This window comes from Esox lucius, chromosome 17 (genome assembly GCF_011004845.1).
Source record: "Esox lucius isolate fEsoLuc1 chromosome 17, fEsoLuc1.pri, whole genome shotgun sequence".
Lineage (NCBI taxonomy): Eukaryota > Metazoa > Chordata > Actinopteri > Esociformes > Esocidae > Esox > Esox lucius.
The window spans coordinates 29,407,698-29,433,426 of record NC_047585.1 but is presented as its reverse complement, the minus strand read 5'-3'; the positions used below and the strand labels follow the sequence as shown (position 1 = coordinate 29,433,426).

The following is a 25,729-nucleotide window of genomic DNA, read 5'->3' as shown; positions in this document are numbered from 1 at the left end:
GCGTCATAAATCCAGTCAGCGTCATAAATCCAGTCAGCGTCAAAAACCAAGTCAGTGTCATAAACCCAGTCAACGTAATAAACCCAGTCAGCATGCGTCATAAAATGTAAAGGTCTAGAAATACAAAGTATTAAATTGAATGATATGTCTGTTGATAAAAAATGCATATTGGTCAGTTTAGAATATTATATTTCAACAGATGATTTAAATATTTAATACTATTTCTTATTTATCCCCCATGGGAATTAAACCCACCACCCTGGCATTGCAAGCTCTTCCTCCTGAACCACAAGAACCTTTTCAGACAGGCTGTAATAGTTTCAAGGTGAACAATGTTGTAAGCAAATCCAATTGAAAATACTTTTCATGGACAAGAAAATGTGGAACCTTTTGTTAATTTTTATTGTAATACCACATCAGTTTAAAGCTAAATGATTCCCAAAGCAAGGCAGGGCGTTAAGCCCATGCAGTTCAAACTTCAGACAAAGTTGAATATGTATCCAGTCTAACATAATGCTTACCTTAGCAGCTAATGATGAACTCGGCTTCTCCAGGAGATCCCAAAGTTTCATTTGCTTCTCCGAACAACATGTGGTTTCATAATCATTGCCTTCCCTGATCCTTACAGTCTCTGCTTCTCGTCTGAGTTCCTCATTCATCTGATCCTTCTTCTGGTGGTACCTGGCCTGGCAACAAGATTCCAAGTAGATCTCATCTATACCCCAGAAGTCCAGCTCCTGACTGAAAGACAGGGCACACATCTCCTCCATCATGTGCAACTTTCCCGTGCGGTAGAAATTGAGAATGGACGTGAAAGCCCCGGGGTGCCTGTCGAAAAAGTACTCATTCTCATCTAAACTGTAGTCGTCGCATATCTCCAGGAGAGAGGAATTGGTGTTACAGTCTCGTAGTTTGCCTAGCCTTGTTCGCGGCAATCTGTCCAGTGTTCTCCATAGAACTTCATGGAGGAGACCCCCAACGTTAAGTCTCACCCGGCGGGAGTGCGACTTGCTACGGATTATTTCCACCGGCTCGGGTGCAAGCGAGGTGGTCGACCTTGAGCCCCGTTTATTCATCCTCACCCAAGACGTTCAGCCACTTAAGATTGAATTGGATCTGAAACGATATTGGTCAGATTGGTCCAGAAGGCAAGTTTCTGTTCTCCCCCATTTCTGTGGCTGCGAAAAGAGGAAGAGAGAAACATCAGGGTTCAGTACATAACATTACTACAGAACCCAATGACCGTACAGACCTGATAGAAAACACTTATCACGCAATGGCAGGTGGTTTATCCACTCATCAGAGAAAATCAAATAGATCACTTTAATCAGCTTTACGGTTCCCAGCCGCAATCTTCGCTACAATGTGAGTAGGATGGGGGAGCGCAACGATAAAGTCGACTCAGAACGAGTCGCGAACGCTGTCCAGTGCTGAAAACGCCTATCAGTCAGGGCAACGATTATTACCCCATTGTCCGCTGTCTACACTTGGGTGCTGAAATCATTAACTTGAGCGTCACTAAGAAGAACGGGGTTTCAAGCAAGCAGCTTTGACCTAACAGTTGTTCGATGACCACTCTAAATATGCATTTAACCGATTAGCAGTGGGGTCCAAATTCGGTGTTACAATGCAAATAGTTATCAAAAATGAGTGAGACTTCTTTATGTTATAATGCATAACATCAGAGCTTCATAAATCAATCTAGTACATTGAGACATTATTGTAACAAATAGTAAGTAGGCTGTTTTTTAGCGCACAACAGACTCGTGAGATAATTAAATGGTTTATGGGAAAAGTTTTAGGAACATTCATTGATATATTAAGATGTAGCTAAATAATTAGCATCGTTTAAATAGGTAACTTTTAAATAAATCATACATTGCATATTCCTCCAAATCGACGTTCTGGTTATTACCATGATACAGATCTAATACTGCATCGGATGGGACTAAAACATTTAATTTAAGTGCAGTAGAAAGTTAATGAAGAATTAAACATCCGATTTTGTAATCATAGGCTACTTACACCTTCCTTTTAACCAAAGAGTAGCAGAAACATTTCAACACGTTGAAAAGCCAAATGCGTTGGAAATGTCACTGGTGAACTGCTTCGATGTCTGCCTGTGTATTAGAGACGTTTTTTTAAGACATTAACTCCAAATCAAGCATGCTTAAAAGAGGACTAAACAAGCTGTAAAATCTTGTATCACACCCGTTTTCCCCTTTTCCACTAGTGATCAACAAGTAGGCCTATGCTGAATCTCCCCATTCCTAACTGACCGACTGTGCTGTGCGTGGCCGGCTCCGCTCCTACCCGGTTGTGCAGCTGCTGGTTTTGCAAAGGCTCTTCCAAGGGACAGTTCGAAATGCATTGGGGTGGGGGGGGGGCTGTTCCAAAATGGAAGCATGTTTGTTTTGTTTTTTCTTTCCAGGAGGGTTGTTTTTTCTGGCTACCTTGAGGTTTTTCCTCCTTTACAATTTTTGTTTTAATTAATATGTAATTTCTCCCAGGGTGTTTTCGATGTTGTTGCCCAGAGGTGTTTATAATGAAGGGCAAACCCACCAGGGGCTGGATATTCTCATTTAAAATTGAACACAATCTATGTTTTACTAAAGCATCACCCCATGATACCAAACTTTTATGTTTACTGCCAAAATCTTTGGCATACACTAAAAATGTATTTTCCATTTTAGTTACCTCCACTTCTCTTCATAAGTTCAGTTGAAAACATTGGGCCAAATTGAAATTTTCAGTTTTAACTAATCAGCCACATCCGAATTGTCCAACATAGTTTGGCAAGTTGATTCCAATTATGAAGTGCCTTTCCCCTGCAAATTTGCCTATAAGTATTGAGTATCAAAGATACATTTGGATGTAATATGCTTATGAATGGTACGTGCAAACGAATATTATAATGTCAATAAAAAATACCTGAAAGGACATCAGAGCATCTGGAATGTTCGTGGGTTATGTGTAAGATCATGGATCAGTGTTGCTGATTATGGCCTGAGGGAAAAAGCTGTTTTTGAGTCTGGAAGTGCGTGCCCCAATGCTCCGGTAGCGTCTACCAGACGGCACCAGTGTGAACAGACCATAGCCTGGGTGGCTGTGATCTTTGATGATGTTCCATGATTTCCTAAGACATCGTGTATGGTAGATGCCTTGCGTGGAGGTGAGGTGGCAGTCGATGACGCGCTCCGCAGACTTTACCACTCTCTGGAGGGACTTGTGGTCTGCAGCAGAGCAACTGCTGTACCAGGCAGTAATGCAGCCTGAGAGGATGCTTTCAATGGTGCACCTGTAGGAGTTGGTGAGAGGTTTTACAGACATGCCAAATGTCTTGAGTCTCCTCAGGAAGTATAGTCGTTTTTGGGCAGATTTCACTGCTGAGTTCGCTTGTCTGAACCAAGTGAGGTCTTCTTTGACAAACCCCTTGACTTCGGAGACTCACTCCACCTCCTCTCCATCGATGTGTATGGGGGCATGACCTCCCCTCTTTGTATGAAATCATATATATAGATATGGAAATCCTACATTTTCTTTTTTATGGGCACGCATTAAGATCTGTGGAGAAACCTTTGCCAGACTTGTTTTAAGACTTGGATTTGGAAATTCTGTAAATTTTCCACAAGTTGCCCTGAGAAATAATTCACTAAAACATGGAACATTGACACAATCTCAAACAGATGCTGCAGCTCTTAAATTTCAATTGAATGTCGTGACATACTGACTAAAGTGTGATCTGCGTGATTTTTCTATGCCTGCAGTCTTAAAGAGTACTTTGTTCATTTGGGACGTTGTTTGAAAAATAAGGAAAAGCTGAAGTGTCCTTTTCTATGTCCATTCAAGACCAGCTTATATTCCACCTTTACTGCACTAATTTCTGGTTACAGTCTCTCTAGCATCAGTGGAAAACACATAGAAGATGCTATTCCAGTAGAAGATCCGATTCCAGTAGATAATGCATTCTAATGATGAAAAAGAGAGGGTAGAGAATGGAGAGGAAGTAAAGCATAAACTTGCAGCCTCATTACGTATGCAGACAATTTTTCATGTTTCCAAGTCAGCTATACAGGAAATAATCAATTAAATTTATGAAAATTGTGATTTAGCTTGAGAGTTGACTGATGAATCAATTCAAAATGTACTAAGCCAACATAAATGTAACCCAGACAGGTCTCTTGATGCTAAGACTAAGATTGGTCCTTTTGGTACAGACCCCAAAAGATAATCTTATAGAGAGATATTCCCTGCCACTGAAGCAGTTGAATAGATTTTAACAAAACGAAAACATTTGTTTTGAGTGTTTTAAAACAGTTGCTGAATAGAAATTATATTTTTGAAAAAGTTTTAGCTGAAGAGTATAGTAATTTGCAGCCTGGTCATTTTAAGTAATTTCTAGATGGCCCATTCTTTCAAGAGAATTTACTAGACTTTTTGCATGACATTCTGGAGGGAAATGTTCCTTTGGAACAAATGGCTCCGCATTTGCTACGTAGTTTTTTGCTTTTAACTGTTCACATTATTTTAAATGTTCTTCATGCTGCACTGTCGCTCGTACATTATGATCGACTAGCACTTTTGGAAGTTTGTTCATAACTGAATACAGACTTTTTCTTTACTTAGAAAAAAAAACCTGGTTGAAAAGCATCCCTGTCTGAGAGAGACAGGTGCTTTGAATGAATGGTACTGCTGGAAGTTCAGCCTCAGTTTTAAGATGGGTAACCTAGGTCAGAATACTGCATTGCTGGGTGTCTGGAGCATGCAGTAAATCGCAGCAATCGAAGATCTGCAGACGGAGGAAATGGAGCCAGAAAGATGAAGAAAGCAAAGCGTTTTGAGATTAACTTCCTGCCAGACATTCCTGAAGGAAAGACTTCATGCAATCTTAAAAATGAGAGGATGACTGAGATGAAGAAAAAGAAGGCTGACTGGAAAATGATAGACGACCTGATGGAGAGCACCTTGGCCATGCAGAGAAAGGAGAATGTTGATGGAGAGCACCTTGGTCATGCAGAGAAAGGAGAATGTTGATGGAGAGCACCTTGGCCATGCAGAGAAACTAGAATGTTGATGGAGAGCACCTTGGTCATGCAGAGAAAAGAGAATGTTGATGGAGAGCACCTTGGTCATGCTGAGAAAGGAGAATGTTGATGGAGAGCCTCCTTTATCTGAGGTTGCAGAAACACGGCCTGCGATCCTTTCAGAAAGACAGGTAAAATACTTTAGAATAGATTTTTCGGCAGTATTTCAAAATAATTTCATGTCTTGTTCCACAATTGAAATATAAATGTCAATCGAGTACAGCAGACTATACAGACAAATTAAATCCCAGCCCATAGGCTTGATCACGGACTTAAAGGCCATATCATTTTTTGCTGAAATACTGAAATAGGGCTAGGTGATGTCCAGATCTACACATCATCAGAACAACCCATTCAAACGTTGTTGATAGAGAATGTTGTCACAATCCGAGGAGGTTTCAGGACATGGGCGCAGAGGTGGTGGAACAAACGGGTACTTATTTCCAGAAAGGCTTGACTCAACATGTCAACCGTAACATGCAACAATGACTGACAAAACATACTAGGTCAGGAGGAACTTAAATAGGACCATAACGAGGAGGCAAACAAGACCGGTGAAAGCAATAATGACAAAAGGACAGGCTACATACATGGACAAAGGAAAAAAACAAACAGAACAGGTTACATTCAAGAAGAAAAGCAAAAACAAAATAGAACAAAAAAAAGAACTTAACAGAACCTAGTCTTTTTTAATCCAAAAAGGCGTATGTGGAGGCTGTGTGCATGCAGGGGTAAACTGACAGAAATAACTATGTATTAATACCTCATAAATTAACCCTAACTTATTAAAATGCCAGGAACAGTAAAGACATATTCAAATTCAAGCTTTATAGCCTATTCTTCACAAAAAAACGATTTGAAACTGGTAAACAGGAGTAGAACCTACATTTAAAAAGTTAAGTACATTATTTAGTTAATTCTTTGTGTACAATAGCAGGAACATTCTAGTTCCACTCAGTAATCCAAACATGTTTTTAAACATTGCGAGGGGTATTACCTGCTGTTCACTGACAACCACATTGAAAAACAATAGGCTGTTTGATAATTTTACTGGTGCTGTCACTTGTGTGATTCCTGACCGACCCAACTAAATGCATGCATATGATGAAACAAAGTTTACAGCGTTATTATATAAATAAATGCGACCCCCTTTATTATATGTTGTGTATGTGTGTAGAGAGAGTGCATAAGGGGGTGTTATATGATTAAAAAAAACTAGTTAGCAGTGTTAGTTCAGAATACTAATACAAGTCATGGGCACCTGAGAAAATACACTGATCAAAAACATTAAGGGAACACAGAAATCACACATTCAGTCTCGATGCACAAAATATATAAAAAATCTAAATCTTTAATGTACATTGTGTAATTTCAGGGCCCACTGCACCAGCGTAAGGTCTGACAATGTGTCTGAGGATTTCATCCCGGTACATAACAACAGTCAGGGTGCTGTTGGCCAGCATGTGAGGTCTGTGCGACCCTCCAAGGATATGCTTCTCCAGACCATCACTGACCCCCTGCCAAACCAGTAGTGCTGGATGATGTTGCACGCTGCATAACGTTCACCACTGCCTCTCCAGACCATCACTGACCCCCTCAGTGTAAACCTGCTCTCATCTGAGAGGAGAACAGGGCGCCAATGGGGGACCTGCAAATTCTGTGGTTCTCTGGCAAATGCCAGTCTTGCTGCACGGTGCTGGGCTGTGAGCACAGGTCCCACTAGAGGACATCGGGCCCTCATGCCACCGTCATGGAGGTAATTTTGTAGGGCTCCGGCAGTGCTCCTCCTGTTCCTCCTTACACAAAGGAGCAGATACCGGTCCTGCTGCTGGGTTGATGCCCTTCTATGACCCTGTCTAGCTCTCCTCGTGTAATGGCCCGTCTCCTGGTATCTCCTCCATGCTCTTGAGACTGTACTGAGACACAGCGAACCTTCTTGCGACGACACATATGGATGTGCCATCCTGGAGGAGCTGGATTACATTACCTGTGTAACCTGAATGGGCTGCAGATACCGCCTCATGCTACCAGTAGTGACAAGGCCAAAACGCAAAACTAGAGAAGAATCAGTCAGGAGGATAAGGAGCGAGCAATTGTCTGTGGCCACTGCCTGCAAAACCATTCCCTTTTTGGGGGTTGTCTTGATGTTGTCACTTTCATTTGCACCAAAACAGGTGACATTGATTCACAATCGCTTATGTTTCCAAACTGGACAGTTTGACATCCCTGAAGTTTAATTGACTTGGTGTTATACTGTGATGATTACATGTTTCCTCAAGTTTTTTGAGCAGTTTATTTAACAAACCAAAAAATAAAAAATATATATACACTTCAAATGTAAATATATATATTATATTTAAGATAAATAACACATTACACTACACATTTGTGCTGATAGAAAAATAGATATGACACTTTATACAAACATATGGAATTAACATTTTGAAATGAGCAGAAAGTGTCTGGTTAAGGACAGTTGGCTACACCACACAGGACGTGGTATTAGAATGTGTGACAGGATGTTGAATTGATTAAATGCAATTTTATGATGAAACTGAACCTAATAGGACAAACTTCCAAAGCAAAAACTACAGCCTACCATGTTATTTTGAGGCAGGTTCCTCTGCTTAGATGCTGCTGACAACTGGCAGATGTAAAAATGCCAGGTTAGGTGTTAAGTATCGGCCTACCACATGTCTTAGCAATGGGTAAATCAAAGACTCAGTCAATAAAGTGGCACGCAACCACTGAAGCATGCAACAACTAGACAGGGGGACACAATGATACTCTTAACCTCTGTGCTTAGTAGAACAGGCAATTATATTCCAAATTCTTTCTATTACTAGCGTCTGATTTTGAAAACCTGGTTAATACATATTTTTTTTATACAAAAAAAATGGCAGTGATTCATAAAAATAATAACTTAATATTTACATACAGGTTATGTTTTCCTTGATAATTTAAGAGTACTAAAAATGAATAGTTGAAAAAAAAAGTGTATGTATGTTTACAGAGACAAGTGAGACACTTCAGTTCAGTGGCTTTTGTAGTTGATAAATTTCAAACCGTATTATTAAAAACATGTTGAGGTTCTGTTTCTTTTGCAAGAAGAAATTGAAAAAATAAAACAAAGTTTACCATAAAATGAAAGCACTGTTAATGTGACAAGAGTAACCTTAAAAGTAGGCATAATATAATGAATTTGAATGCTGAAATTATCTCTTTAATGTGAATGTCTAGGTTTATATCTGATGGTGAGGTCTCCTTCAGGTTGCAACACTCCAAACCCGTAGCGATTTGCATTCACCTTTGGCATTTGGGGGTCGGGGTCACAAAGCTCCAGCTCCAGATGGGACAGCACCAGATACACAAACCTGAACACAGAAATATGTCATTATAGACATGCCTGAACTGTAACTTGTTCCATTTGAATTCCTTATGTACCTGTTTATCTGCTGTGTGAGGACAAACACAATTTAAAAATGGTCACCCATCTGAAAGGCCTAAACAGTAATTCTGATTCTGATGGTGACAGAAAGTTGATTTGAATACACTGTTGCTGTAATTCAGCTCATTTTCACAAGGTGGGTGCAAATTAGGGAAATACCCCCTTTATCATGAAAATCCCTGATGGGTGGGCGAGGAGCTAACAGTACCTTAGCTTTCCTTGACTAACAGCTCTTTAAAATAACACAAATTGGACACAATGAGCATTGAAATCATCAAGCAAATTTGCTAACATACTTTAATATACTTGCAACAACATACAACATTAAAATGTTGCTACTAGTCGAGTATCTAGCTAGCTATTTAAAACACATCGCTAAATGTGACTTTCTTCAACATTTTATTATAGACTGTTGAAACAGACAGATCGGTGCATTCTCCTCCTCAAATGGCCAAGTGCACACCTGAACCTCTTTTTGAGTTGGGTGGGTTGATGTGTGTGTGACTGTGTTAGATCACTTTCAGAGAATTGCTATGTTTGGAGGAGCTGTTATTTTGACCACAGTGGACTTAAGCTCAAAGCCTGTTCAGATGATTGCACACATTTGTTCCAGTTGCATAGCAGTAAAAGTGTTTAAAATAGCATTTGCTTTGAGGTGAGCTAATCAATTGTCTGCGCTAGAAAGGTGGGGCCCTTGGACTTTAGACCACGGTAATTACCATACAGTACCAATTACCACAGCACTATTCATCTGGAACAGATACCAATGAAGCAATTTTACAGAAGGGGCAAGCGATGGAGTTTAACTAATGAACAGACCGAAGCTACACCGCATTTTGCGGAAGTAAAGCACTTACTGTCGAGCAAAAATTAGTAGAGTACAACAGGCATGTCAAGTGCCAGTACCGAAGACAGGCATTTAAAAAAGGTTACAGTAGCTACTTACAATTCCCTACTACTACTAACATGTACTAAAGAGATGGCAACCAAACTGAAGCCAGACAGTTCAATTGGATTTTTTAAATTGGCATCTACCAAGCCACCCTCATAGTTGATTAGTGTGACGAAAAAACAGAGCCCATCAAATCTTTGCCAGGTGAGACCGTTATAATGAAACCCAAGCTTGCAAAACTTCTGCATGTTTTCAGGGGAAGCTCAGTTGACGCTCGCAGGGGTTTTGAGAGGGCCAACCCGCTACGCTGGTTACGAGCATCCGTTAAATCTCTTCATTGTATGAGGTTACCTTTGACCCCCGACCTCTCCTGCCCACCCCTTTAAGACCCAGAAGGAACATGGAGACACTCACTGTCTGATGGAGCTGATAGCAAAATGCTTGCCCACACAGCCATTGGTGCCTGCACCCCATGGCATGGTGTAGTATTTGAGTCGTCGCCCTCGTTTAAAGAAGTCCTTCTTCACAGAGCCGTCCTGGTTGAGGAAACGGTCGTACTTGAAGTTCTATAACAAGAGACATGATGACAGAGCTGTAAGCCTAGCACATACTGACAATGACCATGACTGAAGGGCACCCTCACCACCTCCTGCTGAAGGTGACTATATACCAGGCGGAAACATGATCCCATTCCTATCCTATGATCTACTTCCATTTCCTGGTCGCAGGGATAGGGAATGGCAATATGTTTGTTTTTCCTTATTCTACAGGCTAATCCTTTAGTGGTCCAGTGTCCATTCATTAGGGAGGTATTCTTAATGTTAATGTGTGAGAGGCAGGGGAGAACCATACCTGTGGTTCCTGGTGGACCTCAGGGTCCATCTGAGGGCTGATGAAGGGAAAAAGACACAGTCTGTCCCCCCTCCTGAGCTGGTACTCTTGGCCATCTGCCATTTGAAGGGTCTTTCCCTGCACGACCTCTCTGGTGATGAAGGGGGCAGCACTGAGCCTCAGTGTTTCCTCTAAGGCACTGTCTGGGATGGGGAGGGCAAACAAGAGGATGAACACTAATGTACACAGACGCATTAGCCATATATATATACATATATACTCATTAGGGATTATATGCTTGAAATGTCACCCATTTCAGAAGTCATTTCCGAGGAGTTACACTTTAAAAAGAGTTAAAGGCCGGGTTCTATCTTCAGGTTAGTTTGCATTTACTTAAACAGTCACTGAACCTTAAAACCAATGTCTCTTTTTGAAAATGGCACCGATATGAGATGCATTTTAGTGCCAAATTGCTAACTGATTTTGTGAGGCTTGTGACATAATTTACTATGTAAGCTGCGATTTCGACAATGTCTACTCTCCTGCTGACAGGGGATGAACAGATTTGGCGATTACCATCTATCTAGCCAAAAACCAGGGACCCATCCTTATTACACATATCTTAATTACATTTTGAAATTGTGATCCTTTGGATGGCATCTCAACTAGGACAAAAATCATTAACAAACCACACTTGAGCAGGGAATCAAGTTTTTCTTTAAAGAAAAATGATTCAGTGCTCTTCAAGGGGTAATTATTTGCAATAGAGATTAGACCAGTTGTCAGTTGACGGTGAGCCTTTAGCTAATTGATAGCAACTTTCAGGGCCTGAGAGGTGGATCTGCCCAGATATTTTAGGCACTGAGGTAAAGTATTCAGGCTTCAGGTAAAGCACTATTCACTGCACGTTGAAGGAAAATGTGTCTTCGGACTCGTGTGATAATAAGATGCACACATTACATGTATGAATGATCCTAGTGAAATGAGAGTTCTTGTACACACTTTTGGGAGTGGTAACCTGTCTGGGTACAGAAACTGAGTCTGTTGGGTGTTTTTATTTTGGCCTTTCTTCCACCAATCTCTCACCACTTCTGACACCCACACATACACATACACCCACATTTTTACCAATATTTCAGTTACAGTACAACTAGAGATAGAACTATTTTGTGCAAGAAACACTCACCAAATACAGGCGTATGCTGTAGTCTGTCCAGTAGGGGGCATTGTGCCAAGCCCTGCTCTGAAATAGAGCTGAATTCCTTCCTCACTGCCCTCATGGCTTCAGGGTTTGTCAACAGGAAACCCAAGAGCCAGAATGCAGCAGGTCCAACATTGCCCTGGCAACAAAAGAAGATTAGCATGAAGCAAAAGACATTGCAAGTTCCCCTCTCTGGTTCCCAAGCTGAGTTTGTCCAGGTAATAATCCTGTAAGCTGAGATGAGAACACCATGTATCACATGCCAACTCTTATTATTTCCCTCACATTGTGTTGTAGAGTCAACCATCACTGCCTTGTACAGTTACATCCCAGGGACTAATGATTTAGTTTGGTTCTGTTCCTGTGCTTCTTTGATCGAAAACCCTGTTCTGGCTACTATCAGGGACTGAGCACTGTGATGGCTTACATCAGAAGGAAAGCCATTAGACACCAACGAGAGATTCCGTTGCCATCTGTCTTGAATGGAAAAACCACAGAATGTATATCACTTCCAGACGAAACAATGTTTGCCACGTAATAATGCACTACAGACTGTTCAGTTACATACCAAATAATGTTTAACGCAAGTTAGGCAGATATGTGTTGGCTCTTTATTTACTACACTAAAGTCTTAGGAGAAATGTAATCAGAACTGAAAGATAACAATAAAAAGCTGATTCATCGGATGGGCTGATTTTATTGTTATGTTTATAAAAATTCTAACAATTCTAAATGTTATGTACATACTGTAAATGCTGCAACATTTCACTTTGCCACAACTGCACATTGTTTTGGATGATATGTGAATATGTTTATACGACTCCATAGCGCTTTTACACAGTTAATAGAACATGCTACATGAGATTTGTCAATTAACCTGTTCTCAGCGATACTGACCATAATTTTCAATTCAAAACAAATATACAGTATATCTCCTAAACATCCATTTTCAGTTGCAGAGTTTTTCTTTGTATTAAGGAAATGCTCTGTTGTTAAAATAAACCTTTTGCTCCACGTACTAACCAGCAAGTGTAAGCTGCCATCTTTCCCCTTCCCTCAAACTGATTGGCGAGTGTCATTATGAAATGCAACACTTCAGACTGATAACCATTCATCTAATTTACATGAGCTTTCTTCCTAAGCTGCACACAGGCACCAGTGCAACAATGAAACTCATTAATGTTAGGATAGTAGATCATGTGTCTGAGGGAAATACTAAATACTATCTAATTATTCTAAACTATATCAATTATCAATGGTTGTAGTAACACATTTAACAATTCCATGAAAGTAAAACACCTATACATATTTTTTTAAGTTTTCCGAATTGAAAAAGCATTGGAGACAATTGTAATTTCTGTTTACTTTTGTGGAATGGAAGTGTCTCTGGAAATTAGAATGGAAGTGTCTCTGATCCTGCTAAGCAGGAAATGGGTACAATACATGCTCTTAGAATGTGATTACATTGAACACACCTTTACTTTTATAATTGATTTGTATGAGGCAGATACCAGTACACTCTTGAGGTAAATGAGTACTAAACTTATATCCTTTTTCATGTAGTAAATTTAGAACATGAGGAGATTGCCATGACACTATGTAAACACAAACAGATATAAGGAAGTAGTTAAGGTATAAACAAGAAATAGCTAGGAACTGTTCACCTGCTATTCCTCATCCATCGTTACATCTTTAAGCTATCAGAACTGTACTGCTTTCTTAGTTTTTTTTTGTTTGTTTGGTTGGCTAGGGCTACTCTCCAACATGAGCTATAAATATTTTGTACGAATGCTTTTATTATTTTAATCTCAATGTACTTAGATGTTTGGGACTATTATTGGGGCTGATCCTGGAAATTGACTATTCAGAGCTCTCCCCTCTGGCAGAACGTTGAGATCCATCAGGACCAAAACCTCTCGCCACAAAAACGGATTCTTTCCTACAGCAGTAGGCCACATAAACATGCCCCCAGAACCCAACTGACTATAGCCCGCTCCCCACATACACACACAACCCTCAACTGGACAAATCTATAACCCTCCCCACATATACACACACAACCCTCAACTGGACAAATCTATAACCCCTCCCCACAAACACATACAAACCTCAACCAGACAAAGCTTGCATCTTACATATTTTTTTGTAATTTATTAATGCTCAGTCCACTGTTTTGTTTTTATTTCCCTTATTTCTATTGTATAAATTATTGCACCAATGGGCCAGAACAAATGTCTTGTTTATTGTGAAACTCACTCTCTGATTCTGATGGAGAAACAAAGGTTTCTCTGAGGTATGTGTGGTCGCACCCTCAAGATCTTATACAACCCTGTTTCCCAGAAGGTTGGGACGCTGCGTAAATTGCAAATAAAAACAGAATGTAATGACGTGCAAATCATTTATACTTATATTAAATTCTAAGTAGTACAAAGACAACATATCAAATGTTAAAACTGAGACATTTTATTGTTTTTAGAACAATACATGCCCATTTTTAATTTGATGCCAGTAAAGGTAATGTTTACCATTGTGTTGCATCACCTCTTCTTTTAACAATACTCTGTATGTTATGCCATGTGTTCTGCATGCCATGCCACTCACATACCATCACAGATGCTGGCTTTTGTACTGTGCGCTGATAAGAAGCCGGATGGTCCCTCTCTTTAATCTGGAGGACACAGCGTCCATGATTCCCAAAAATAATTTCACATTTTTATTTGTCAGACCACAGGCCAGTTTTTCACCTCGCCTCAGTCCATCTTCAATGAGCTCTGGCCCAGAGAAGGTGGTGGCGTTTCTGGATCTTGTTAATACATGTTTTATTCTTTGCATGGTAGAGTTTTAACTTGCATTTGTGGATGCAGCAACAAACTGTGTTCACTGACAATGGTTTTCGGAAGTGTTCCTGAGCCCATGCAGTGATTTCCATTACAGAATAATGTATATTTTTAATGCAGTGCCGCCTGAGGGCCCGAAGTGTTAGGTCCTAGCAACGCCCCAGCACCACTGCGCCCTCACGGCGTAGTGGACCTGAACGCAGCTCCCAGTCAAGGTCGCAATCATCTGAATACTGACACCTGATTCTCAATATCTCCTCCTACATAAGCCAGTCCTCCGACAATACTCAATTGTGAGGTATTGTTTGTTGTGGACGTGCCAAGCCTTTGCATATTGACTAGCCAACTAAGTTTGTGCCTACCTGTTGTTATCCTTTCCCTGCTCCCGTCGGTTTTCCGTGTCTAGTAGCCTGCCTTCTGACCTGCCTGCCTGCCCCGTGGATTATTCTGCCAAGCCTGCCCGTACCTGTACCGTCGCCCTCTCGAATTGCCAACCTGTTACCGAACTCCTGCCCGTCCTTCTCGTTGTGATTTTTGCCTCAGCCCTTTTGTGCCGTATAAATAAACGACGGTTTCGTTCCGCGATTGGAACCTCATTCCTTGGTCCGAGTGTTCATTACACGAAGATCATGGCCATCCAATATTGGTTTTCAACCTTGTTCCTTGCATACAGAGATTTCTCCGGATTCTCTGAATCTTTTAATGATATAATGTACCGTAGATGATGACATCTCCAAACTCTGCAATTTTACATTGAGAAACGTTATTCTTACATTATTGCACTATTTGCCCACAGAATCTTTCACAAAGTGGTGAACCCGTCCTCATCCTCACTTCTGACAGACCCATCCTCTCTGGAATTATCTTATTGACCTGTTGCCAGTTGATCAAATTAGTTGGGTGATATTACACCAGGTTTAATTTTCAAGCATTCCACAACTTTTCCAGTCTTTGGTTGCCTCTGTCCCAACTTTTTTGAAACGTGCTGATGGCCTCATATTCAAAATGGTCATATTTTTCAGGAAACAATAAAATGTCTCAGTTTCAACATTTGAAATGTTGTCTTTGTACTATTTTCTATTGAATATAGGGTTTAAATGATTTCCACATCATTGCATTCTGTTTTTATTAAAATTTTAAGCAGTGTCCCAAACATTTTGGAAAAGGGGTGGTAAAACGGTTTAGAGTTTCTGGTTTTAACCATGGGAATTTCTCTACTAATTGAGTTAGGCCAATACCTGGCCAGCTGTTTAAAATGGCAGCTGAATTAGCAGGTCTCATGAGCAATTTTAAAATGTTAAGGATAATAATGACAGGCTCGTCACGGAATGTTACTCCCTCTAACAGAATATACCACCCTTGAGAAAGGAAATGCCTTACATTCTATGGTGAGTTAGAATTTTCTGATATTTACAATGATTGGGACTAAAGTCAAAATGGATGACTTGTACTCTGCCTTCTCCTGAACTATAGTCTGTCACTGCAAATGAAGTTGGTTCCTTTTCTGCTTACCTGACTATGCAAATGGATTACACCAGTCTAGTGAAAACATGCTTAACTGACACACAGAGGGTTTTAACTCCACTTTCAAATGTTATCATGAGGAACTTGCACCTGAATCTTTATTAACTTGAAAGTGTATGATATTGAACATCTCCCATTTCATGACAGAGAGTAGAGATGTTAGATTTTTTTTAATGTGTCCATTCAGTCATTAAACATTAATTGAGCAAATCATTAATGTACTGTATCGCTAATAAATCACTTCATATTTCTTTACTTTTTGTTAAAATATGATGTATTTTCATGAGCGTCCTTTGATTCTTAGTGCTAAATGTCATTATGTTTGCATATGGAAATAAATTGGAAGATATTTGACTACACAGACTAAAGACCACCCCCAAGTAAATCTGTCTAATCAGCACTGAGATATCATACAGTTGGCCTGTACCATCCCACCTCAAATTGCTTTAAATACTACTATTTCATTTACTATTTTAGTGTAATTGATTGTGGAAATATCACAAAAGATTGCCATTTTATATGAACTTGACTCGCGTCTGTCGTGGTTGATGTTTCTTTTTGTAGTGGAAAATGTCTATGTTTTTGATGGCTGCTAGCCAGGAAGGTGTGTTGCTTCATTACTGGGCGTCAATCTTGGTCCAAAAAAGCTATTGAATAAGAAGGATTTTTTCTATGGGTGCAGTGGAACAAGGATTCCACCAACCATTCACCATGAAAAAAAACCTAGCTCTGACAGGGCACCTTTCCTCTCAGTGAAGTGAGGTGGGAGAAAGACCGTGACTTTAGTCCATGATATACTTAATGCGACCAACAGCTGTGGATGAATCGTTCCTATTTATTTTCAATGATAGAAAAGTGTCAACAAGCAGTGTCTGGCAATGAGCCGCTTAGCTGTGCACACCTGGAGTGGAAAGCAATGAAATGCTTTGAAACACATCCTCGATATGCAAATCACCAGCAGTCATGGGGGATTCTGCGGTTGTTTTGCTGGGATGTCTTCCGTGTTGGGATCCCAAATCACCCTCCACCATTTCCAGTAAAACAAATGTTTCATCTCAAATCAACACCTAGCTTCCCCTTTAGTGCTTTGTTAACAACAAATTACAACAGAGGGTACTCCAATCAAGTCCTTGGGGCCTAGGGGGTGGTTTGGGATACACAGGAATACACTCATTTTATTAACGTCCTGTTCACATTGTATTTGAAATGGAGAAGATAAAAGTTGCGTTCAGAGGCTTCATCAAATTAAATGACATCATTGATCATGTGGCCTAGTGGAAACACTATGAAATAACCTTGATCTACACAGAATTCCATAGTACAGTTCCCCACCCAACTTTTCTGTTTGCCTTGTAGCGATCTTTATCCACTCTGTCATTCCATAACTGTCAAAATACGCCCCAAAAATATATAAGAGAATAATAGTATGATGTGACCCTTTTCATGTACGTGGACATTCGGTGGTGTGAAATGGTGGCAGATATTGTTGCCGATATCATGTTCGTTTAAATGAATAGTTATGCTGTTATGTTCATTTGTGATTCATGACGGCTATCAAGTTAATGTCAAATAACTCACTGTTAACAGAGAAATACTCTCTGTCCAAAAAAGCATTTGACAGTTGAAAGGCCTCAAACCCCTGACCTTCAGCTCCAAAGCTGGGTTCAGTACCCAGTAGTAGTGGTCTTGACAAGGGGAGAGATTACATTGTCAAAGTATCAAAAGTGTTTCCTTTTGGGAACTTCAGGCTGTAATAAAAAACCAACTAATTACTTGTTCTGTGGTCAAATGCAATTTGTCTTAATAATTTTACTTAAATGTTCACCATTACTTCCTTAACAGTAAATCATTATTTACTTCCTTATTCCTTATCTTTACTTATTTCCCTTCGCCTTGAACACGCTACATGGAAGACTTTAACTCCACATGCTCCTTATGAACATGGACAGTTTGGTATCAGTGTTTTGTTGTACCAGAAGAATGTAACTTAGCAAAATCACCTATTTACAAACTGGAGCTTTGTTCATATGAACATGCTAAATTTGAAACATCAAACAGAACCAAATATGCTGCCAAATGACCATGCTTCTGTATAACACTGTTCATTTGTGCCAGAAGAATGCAAAATGTCCTTTTTATGCCAACACGCCCTCAAGCGTTCCATTCAGAGCCTCTGACGTGTGGAGTGTCAGTTTACGGCCTGTAGATGTATCTTCACCCTTACCTGTGTGGCCCAGAGCTGCAGGAGAAGAGCTCTTCTCTGCGTCTCCTCGTCAACTCCCTCCTCCTGCAGGAGATGCCTGTAGCGTCTCAGCCAGGGGCTGGATCCTGAGTCCTCACCCAACCCGGCTGGGGCCAACAGCTCCCACAGACGTCTCCGCACACTCTGGGCAGTCCTCTTTTCCTCTGACACACACACACACACACAAACACACATTCACTTTTTTGAGAAAATGTATACAAATTCTTTGTTAATCTGTATCAACAGTGTACAAACATCCTCATCCCACTTGAAGCAGTCAATGAGTCATAGGTGCGTAAAACAAGACAGATCCAAGAAAGTACATGGAAAATAGTGGTAATTCTATCGGACACAGGAGATAAGTAGGGCTAAACCGGGAGATGAATCCCATGTAGTATGTACTGAATATATGGTGCAATGAGAGTAAGAGATAGGAGGTGGAAAGCACAGATGACATGAATGGCTGAGACCATATGGAGCAGTCATTGTCAAACCTCTTTAGGGGGACCCCAAGCCAGGAGACTGAATTAAGTATCCCTTTTCCAGGGCTGCCCAATCTCATTCCATGAGGGCCAAAACACTTCTGTTTTCATCCTCTCCTTTTAATCGGGGGTTAATGCAGATATGAGACACCAGGTGAATGCTATTATCTACCGAGTAGAAACAAAAAACAGAAGTGCTTCGGCCCTCCAGGAATTAAACTGGGCAGCCCTGCTCTTTTCAGTCTTTAAAATACACCCGGGTTCAAATGTCAAACAAAAATATCACATGCAACTATACCTTTGCACATATTTAAAAAGTTGTAGCTCCTAATGTTTATTTCGGAGTTCATGTGTTATGTAGTCACCTCGTTTCAGTGTGGACCTGGCCATTTTGGTCAGGAGGTTGTCAAACTTCCGGTACTCCTCATAGACATCAGTGGGATCTGTTCTGTTGTTGTTCTGCTCCCCTCCGAAAAGTGAGAGGTATCCTGCCCTGAGGAAGAAAGTCAGAAGGTGAATATGTGAGTTTAGAGTGTTACGCCAAAAGAGAGGTTGCACAGATGGATGATGCTGAATTAAGTGATGGTTTAGATCTGAGACAAATCACTGGGGGATACCCAGCTCATACTGACGTCACTGAACCGAAGGTCAACAGGTATCTCACCACCCTCATGCTTAACTGTTCAGTGGGGGGCACCAGTATTCAGTAAACTTCCTATTAGCAGTATGAATATTCCTTTCCTCTTCATCGCACAAGTGTCTACTCTGCTCTCTGACCTATTCAGGAAAAAATTACCAAACCTGTGTCTCATAAAGATGGCAAGTATTTAAATTACCTGAGCAAACATCTTTATCAACACTACAGAAAAGGTAACCCATGGTGGTTGTAGTGTGAGAAGCTCATAAGCATGTGTGGCACTGCTCTTTCCATTGGTAAGGTGCCACTAAAGGCAGAGACTGAGTTACAACGCAATTTTATTTCACCAAAGCTCATCTTCTAGAATGAAACGTTGATCAGCAAATGTTTGTTCAGCCTGAAAATCTTTTGAAATAAACATTATTGCGAAGCTGTAGGGGCATTGTTGTCACTTGGTTTCAAGCTGAAGTAGTTATATTAGTACATGCATCAACGCAGCCATCGATACCCAAATTTAAATTACACGATTCCTCCCCAAATTATATTTTGTTGAGCGGTAGGACCTAGCATATTTTTTATAATAAATGTGATTATTTAATATAGACATTTTATACATGTCAGATACAGTAGCAAGCTATTTCATGAACAAAGGATTGTTAGCTAAAGTCAAACAGTGCAAGCGAAGAGTGCCTGAGACCTCTTCTTTGGTAGGCTACTCAGGTCCTTCCAGCCCCCTAATGGATAAACTGTACAGAAGGTGTGACTGCCTGAATGGAATGCCACAATTTTCTGGCTTGCTCCAAAAAAACGGACTCCAGCCAAAAACACACACGCAGATCTATGTACATGAGATCTGTAGAGGCCTTTCAGTGCAACTCAACAACCCCTGGGAGTATTTATAAACATGTGGCTATTTGAAATGACTAGCGCATAAACTGTTTGTCCCGAATGTTTGACTTAGGTGCTGAGGACACAAACGTGAATGAGTCAAAGGAAGGCATACAGAAAGGGAGGAAGGAAGTGAGGGCAAGGAAGGAAATATAATAACCCTCCCACATGTACCTGAAGAGAAGACTGTAACAGAAGCTGAAGAGCCTGTCCGTGTTCCAGTCTGTCTGGTTGTGACATGCCCTCTGGGTCTGTTGGAACAGCAGAGACTGGAGGTGGCGGTACATGGTGTTGCTCAGAGAGGACAGGCTTTTGCCATTAAAGTGCCTGAGAACAATAAGGTTAAAGTTCAAGACATGTTCGTCATCTGTGATGTCATCAGGGCCAAACCTGCCATTAACTTCTATTTAATGGTGTCCTCTTCAATTTGTATAGCTAAAGCGTTAGAATTCCCGTCACACTGAGCTGACAAATGGCAGCGTTTAGCTTCAGTCTCTGCAAACACAGGGACATTGCCTACAAATTTTGATTTATAAATAAATATCTCGTGAAACTGACTGGTGCATAAACTGTTTATCTCAGTCATGAGACGTAGGTCACTTGTTTGTAGATTTATTTCCTGTCCAGGGGAGGTACTTTCACAAGAACAGCAAGATGCCCCATCCTACTGAACCAGGATCAGTACCCTGCCCTATGGACATTGCTGGCAGAGACAAGGGCTACGCTCAGTTTAAGTGCTACCTTTAGATATCTGCTGAACTGGACGCTACCCGTCATTAGGTTATGTCTGTTAGTATACCTGCAGCAAGGTAAACAAGTTTACATGGTCTATGTTCTATAAAGCCAGAAGAGAGGCACAGCAAAGGCTAGTCACCAGCAAAAACTCAGTGTAGGCTGGTGAAAATATCTGTTAGTTAGCAGCATACCAGCATCCCCAGCATAAATACCATACCATCCAGTCACCAGTCTCCAAACACAGTAAGGCTAGACAACAGTTAAAATAGTGAAGTGAGATGAATAAAATGTAAAGTCAAAAACACTGTGACAGCAAAAAACACATTGATATAAAACAGCGGTTCCAGTTTTTTCTAAGCATGGCACACCTTGATGGGATAACAAGACGCCAGGCAAGCCTAGTTCAGCTGGCCCGCAATAGAAAGTGATTCGAACCCGGGTCACCCACATGAAAGGCTGTGTCGTTAACCACCACACCACAGAGCTGACCATTTGCTGGGTTTCAGTATAGCCTCTTTTGCCACTGGCCGTTTTAACAGTTAATTGGCCAATTCGTGAATGACATTGATGCAGTTAAACTGACTAAAGTTTCTTACCAAGTTTACCTCCACCACAAATAGTGTCTATGTATGGCGTTTGCCACTGGCCATTTAACAGTGTATTAGCCAGTAATAAGCTTTACCAGTATTTACTAACTTACTGGAATAGTCATAAGAATTGCAATTGCTAGCGAGTCTGACAAAGCTATTTCATGTCATGGCATAAGAACATATTTTTGTCTTTCATGCCATAACAACATACTTATTTCTTTCATTCTTTAATGACATTTATACAATAACTATCAATAAAGGCAATGATAACTAACTTTTTTTTCGTTAAATGAAAAGACGAGAGAATCGTGGAATCAATCAGAAATAATAAATGTTGTTGCTCTCAATAGAATAGAACTTTGGTCTTCTACATGGATTTAACCACTACACCATGGCATTACACATTTCACACTAGACTCCACTGAGGATTGTGTTAAACTGACTAACGTTTCTTATTAAGTTTACCTCCACCACATATAGTGTCTATTAACTGTATTGCTTTTGCCATTACTTTTGCCACTGGCTGTTTTAACAGCTTATTAGCCAGTAACAGGCTTACTAGTATCTACTAACTTCCTAGGATTAATCATCAAGAATTGAATAATTGTTAGCGAGACTGAAGATGAACTTTTCCATGCCAGAAACAGTCGCAATATAACCATATACAGTTTCAGTTAAGGCTTACTATAACGTAACTACTGTATATAAAGCCATCAAATTAGTTTTCCTATCCTGACCCTAAACGCATGCACGGATGCATACTTCGAAAATCCACCAGAAAAAGTTGCAATATAACAGTAAACTGTTTTATTTCAGGCTTACTATAATGTAGATACATGCGTACTTCGCTTCGCCTGCGAGGAGATATGAATTCGGGACCTATAGTTTACAAGCCCGCTTCTCTAACCTCCACGCTATTTAACAAGGGGTAGTCAGTCAGTCAGTCAGCGACTCAGTCATGCACTCAGTAAGAGACATTTGCTCTTCAGTAAGAGACATTCACTCTTCCTGGCCGGCTCTTCCTGGCCGGTTCTTCCTAACCGGCTCCGCTTACGCGGTCCGGCAGAAAGGTATGTGGCACACTTACAATGTTCCTATTAAATTATGTAATGAATCTGACTTCCATCTCATCTGACCCATGAAGGAAATAAAAATGTTTTGACCCACTTCCTATCTAAATTATATAGGGTTTCATTCTAAATAACTTTTCTGACTCATTTGTGGGTACCCATTTTATTGCTCTACACAATCTGCACCAGAAAGAAACCAATGTTGCTCTGATTAAATAGGCCTTCAGTTTTGAACAGTCTGATCTAGAGATTATCAGATTTCCTGTATTCTAAAGTTCAACCGCAAATGCCAAGCCATACTCAGTTCGTTTCTGTGGCAGAGGATGTGGTACAATCAAGAAGACTTGCCTGCGCATATTCTCACAGGCAGTATTCTTCATCATTTAATTATTCTTGTTGGCTGGCACAACTACGTCCTTAAAATGGCCTTTTAAAGAACATGTATTTGTAATTCTCTGACAGTACCATTAGATATGAGCAGCTGCTTTTGGGCCGGCGCACAAACAATAGTATAAGACAGTGCTAAAGACAGGGACATACTGTATCATCATGGACTTCTCTGCAGCAGGGTTGGAATGGGGGAGCCGCAGGCTGAAGATCTTGTCCATGAGAATCTGTGCGTAGCGTGTGAAGTCCAGGGACAAAGGGTCCTCTATGACAGCATCATAAGAACATGGGTCCAGCAGCACGGTCACGTAGCGCCCAGCCACACGTACCTAAACACAGACACACACACACAAATACAATCAGAAAAGGTGACCCACAGCAACAATCAAACTCGTGCTAATTTTCCCTACTCTTACCGTGAAGATATCACCGTGCTTGTCTTTCATACGGGTTAAAAACCTGGCAGCATCCCTTCCAAACTCCAGAGCATGCCCTAACCAAGGAACAACGCCATTGTCTAATGGTGGCTCTTTCTCTGACCTAGATAGAAATGAAGAGCAATCATGTCATTTGGAATAGTTCATTCACACCTACATTTTCTTTTACCAAAATTCAACTTTTAGACGTTTATAAAGATCAGCAATAGCTTTTGACAGACCAGCAGCTATTTATTTCCTAATTATTTTTTAACATGCAGTCATAAGACACAGACATTTACTTCTTAAACTCAAACAACTAAATAAATATGACAATACAAATAAGAAACAATTCAACTAATTTGTGGGTGTGTTTAGATAAACGTCCTCAATGGACTCACCCTTCATGCACTTTAACTAAGGTTTAGATACTGACAACAGGTTTTATCTAGTGATGTAGTTGCTGTATCTGCTGCATTTTGTCAGCTGTATGAAAAACAGATACAACTTTACCAAGAAGTTTAAAAGCCAGAACTCTTTAGAATAACATTTAGAATAGCAACAGCTCATTAGTGTCACAAGAATAAAAATGCCTTCAAAAACACTTGACACAAGTGTTAGGATTGATTCAAACCCGCCAAAAGATGATGATATGTAATATCTTTACTTCAAGATTCATCCAATGCCCACAAACATCTAACTCCTAAATGTGAAATAATATCTGTAAGAGTGGTGCCCTGCTTTTTTGCCCACTGAAAAACAGCTACTCTCTAAATATTGTGATGCAGGCTTAATTGAAAACAAGATTTCTTAATTAGCAAGTTTATAAGACTGTTTATAAGACTGGACAGAAAAAATACCATATCTAAAGATGTTAAGGTTTTCCAGGACATTGGTCTGGCTGTTTAACTACATTCCAAAATCATTTGAATAGGAGGCATTGCTAACTGGTTATTGAATGGCACACTAAACTAACAGAGTAATGCACTCCATAGCGTTCTTTCATGTATTCAAAAAGGTTAATTGGTTTTCTAAATAATAAAGCCAAGGGAAATATTACAATATAAAAACATCTAGAATTGTGTAATTTGTTTAAGTGAAATCCCTTGGTTTTGATTAATATTAAAACTAATGCGGATTTATCCCATATACAGGTTGATAATATCAACATTAATTTGAATTGCTTGAGCGTTATATAGTAAATACAAGCTCAAGCTAGATTCGTTTACACTGGCAGGCAATACAATAATTATTTACTGTACATAGACAAATAGTTGAACAGGTGAAACAAATTTAAAAAGCACTTTGAACATGATAACGAAAGGAAACCATGCCATACAGGCGTGGAAAATGTAAAGTAGCCTGAAAAAAAACATTTAAGAAATGGGTACCAACCTTGAGCGTTTAGAAACCAGTACGAATAAGAGAAGGATCCCAGCGACAAGCAAGAGTGTTGGCCAAATCATAGCGCGGAGACTAGACAGACGTAGCTGCACGTTAGTGCGCAATGAAAACGTGTGATTAGTGACTCCACATGACATAGTGCGTTTTTATGTCATCCGATGACGAGTGTTTATTGACGTCACTCTATTGTTTATAAAGGACAGCGACAAAGTACCTTATTATCTTTTTTGCGTAAAATGTTCAAATGGTTTATATACATGGCTACTATTCAGAACCCTTAATTTTCTTGTCAATTTTTAGTGCTACATAATTAATTCATAATTGATTAAATATATTTTTGCCATCAATCTACACACAATAGCCCCTAACCACAAAACAAAAACATGTTTGTAGAAATGACTGATAACCTATTGAAAATGAAAAATCTAATATTTAATGTATGTAAGTATTCAGACCCATTGTCATAACAATTCAAATTGAGCTCAGATACACCCTGTGTCATTAGTCTGTGACTGTCCATTAGTGGCCCAGCCAAAAGCCTGGACTTGAACTACTATGAAAATGTTTAGGGAGAACTGATGGTCGCACATCACCAATGCTCCCTATCCAATCAGAGTGGGAGGAAGAATGGGAGAAACTGTTCAAATCCAGATGACTGGTAGCTATGATAATTGCAAACAGCACCTTTACAAAATACAAAATATAGGTTATGAATCCTTCATTGTTGTTTTTTTCTTCAATAAATTGGCACCAATTTCTAGTAACCTGGTTTTGCTGTCATTACAGGTTATTTTAAAGACTGCACAAAGACATCTATATACCATTTACAGTGCAGTGAAAAAGTATCTGCCTCCTTCCTGATATCCCCTATAATTAAATATTTGTGACACTGAATGGTGTCAGATCTTCATACAAAATGTAACGTAAGACAAAGAGAACCAGAGTAAACAAAATTCTGATTGCTTTACGCAAGACATAACGCAACCCTGTGTCTTCCATATAGTTTCATGACTTGTCTGTCCACAGAACATTATCCCAAACGGCTTGTGGGTCAACAATGA

General features: G+C 40.0%; 2 protein-coding genes across 2 annotated transcripts in view; both read right to left on the bottom strand.

The window, feature by feature from the left end:
- The window catches only part of LOC105017038 (potassium voltage-gated channel subfamily B member 1), a 49,405-nt gene extending 47,107 nt beyond the window's left edge, over positions 1 to 2,298 (bottom strand). The window contains exons 1-2 of the mRNA XM_010881334.3: positions 2,026 to 2,298; positions 522 to 1,178 (exon numbers count right to left, since the gene is read on the bottom strand). Of these exons, the coding sequence (XP_010879636.1) occupies positions 522 to 1,076 (555 nt within the window). The 5' untranslated portion in view covers positions 1,077 to 1,178; positions 2,026 to 2,298. The remainder of the gene's footprint in view (positions 1 to 521; positions 1,179 to 2,025) is intronic.
- Positions 2,299 to 7,220: 4,922 nt separating this feature from the next.
- On the bottom strand, positions 7,221 to 24,759 carry LOC105017022 (prostacyclin synthase). Its single transcript, XM_010881309.3, has 10 exons — positions 24,660 to 24,759; positions 23,265 to 23,388; positions 23,002 to 23,177; positions 20,241 to 20,393; positions 18,907 to 19,034; positions 18,042 to 18,223; positions 11,442 to 11,595; positions 10,277 to 10,458; positions 9,839 to 9,990; positions 7,221 to 8,458 (listed from the first exon to the last, which is right to left on the bottom strand). The coding sequence occupies exons 1-10, from the start codon at positions 24,728 to 24,730 to the stop codon at positions 8,308 to 8,310; spliced, it is 1,473 nt and encodes a 490-aa protein (XP_010879611.2). The 5' UTR covers positions 24,731 to 24,759; the 3' UTR covers positions 7,221 to 8,307.
- Between the last annotated feature and the right edge of the window lie 970 nt (positions 24,760 to 25,729).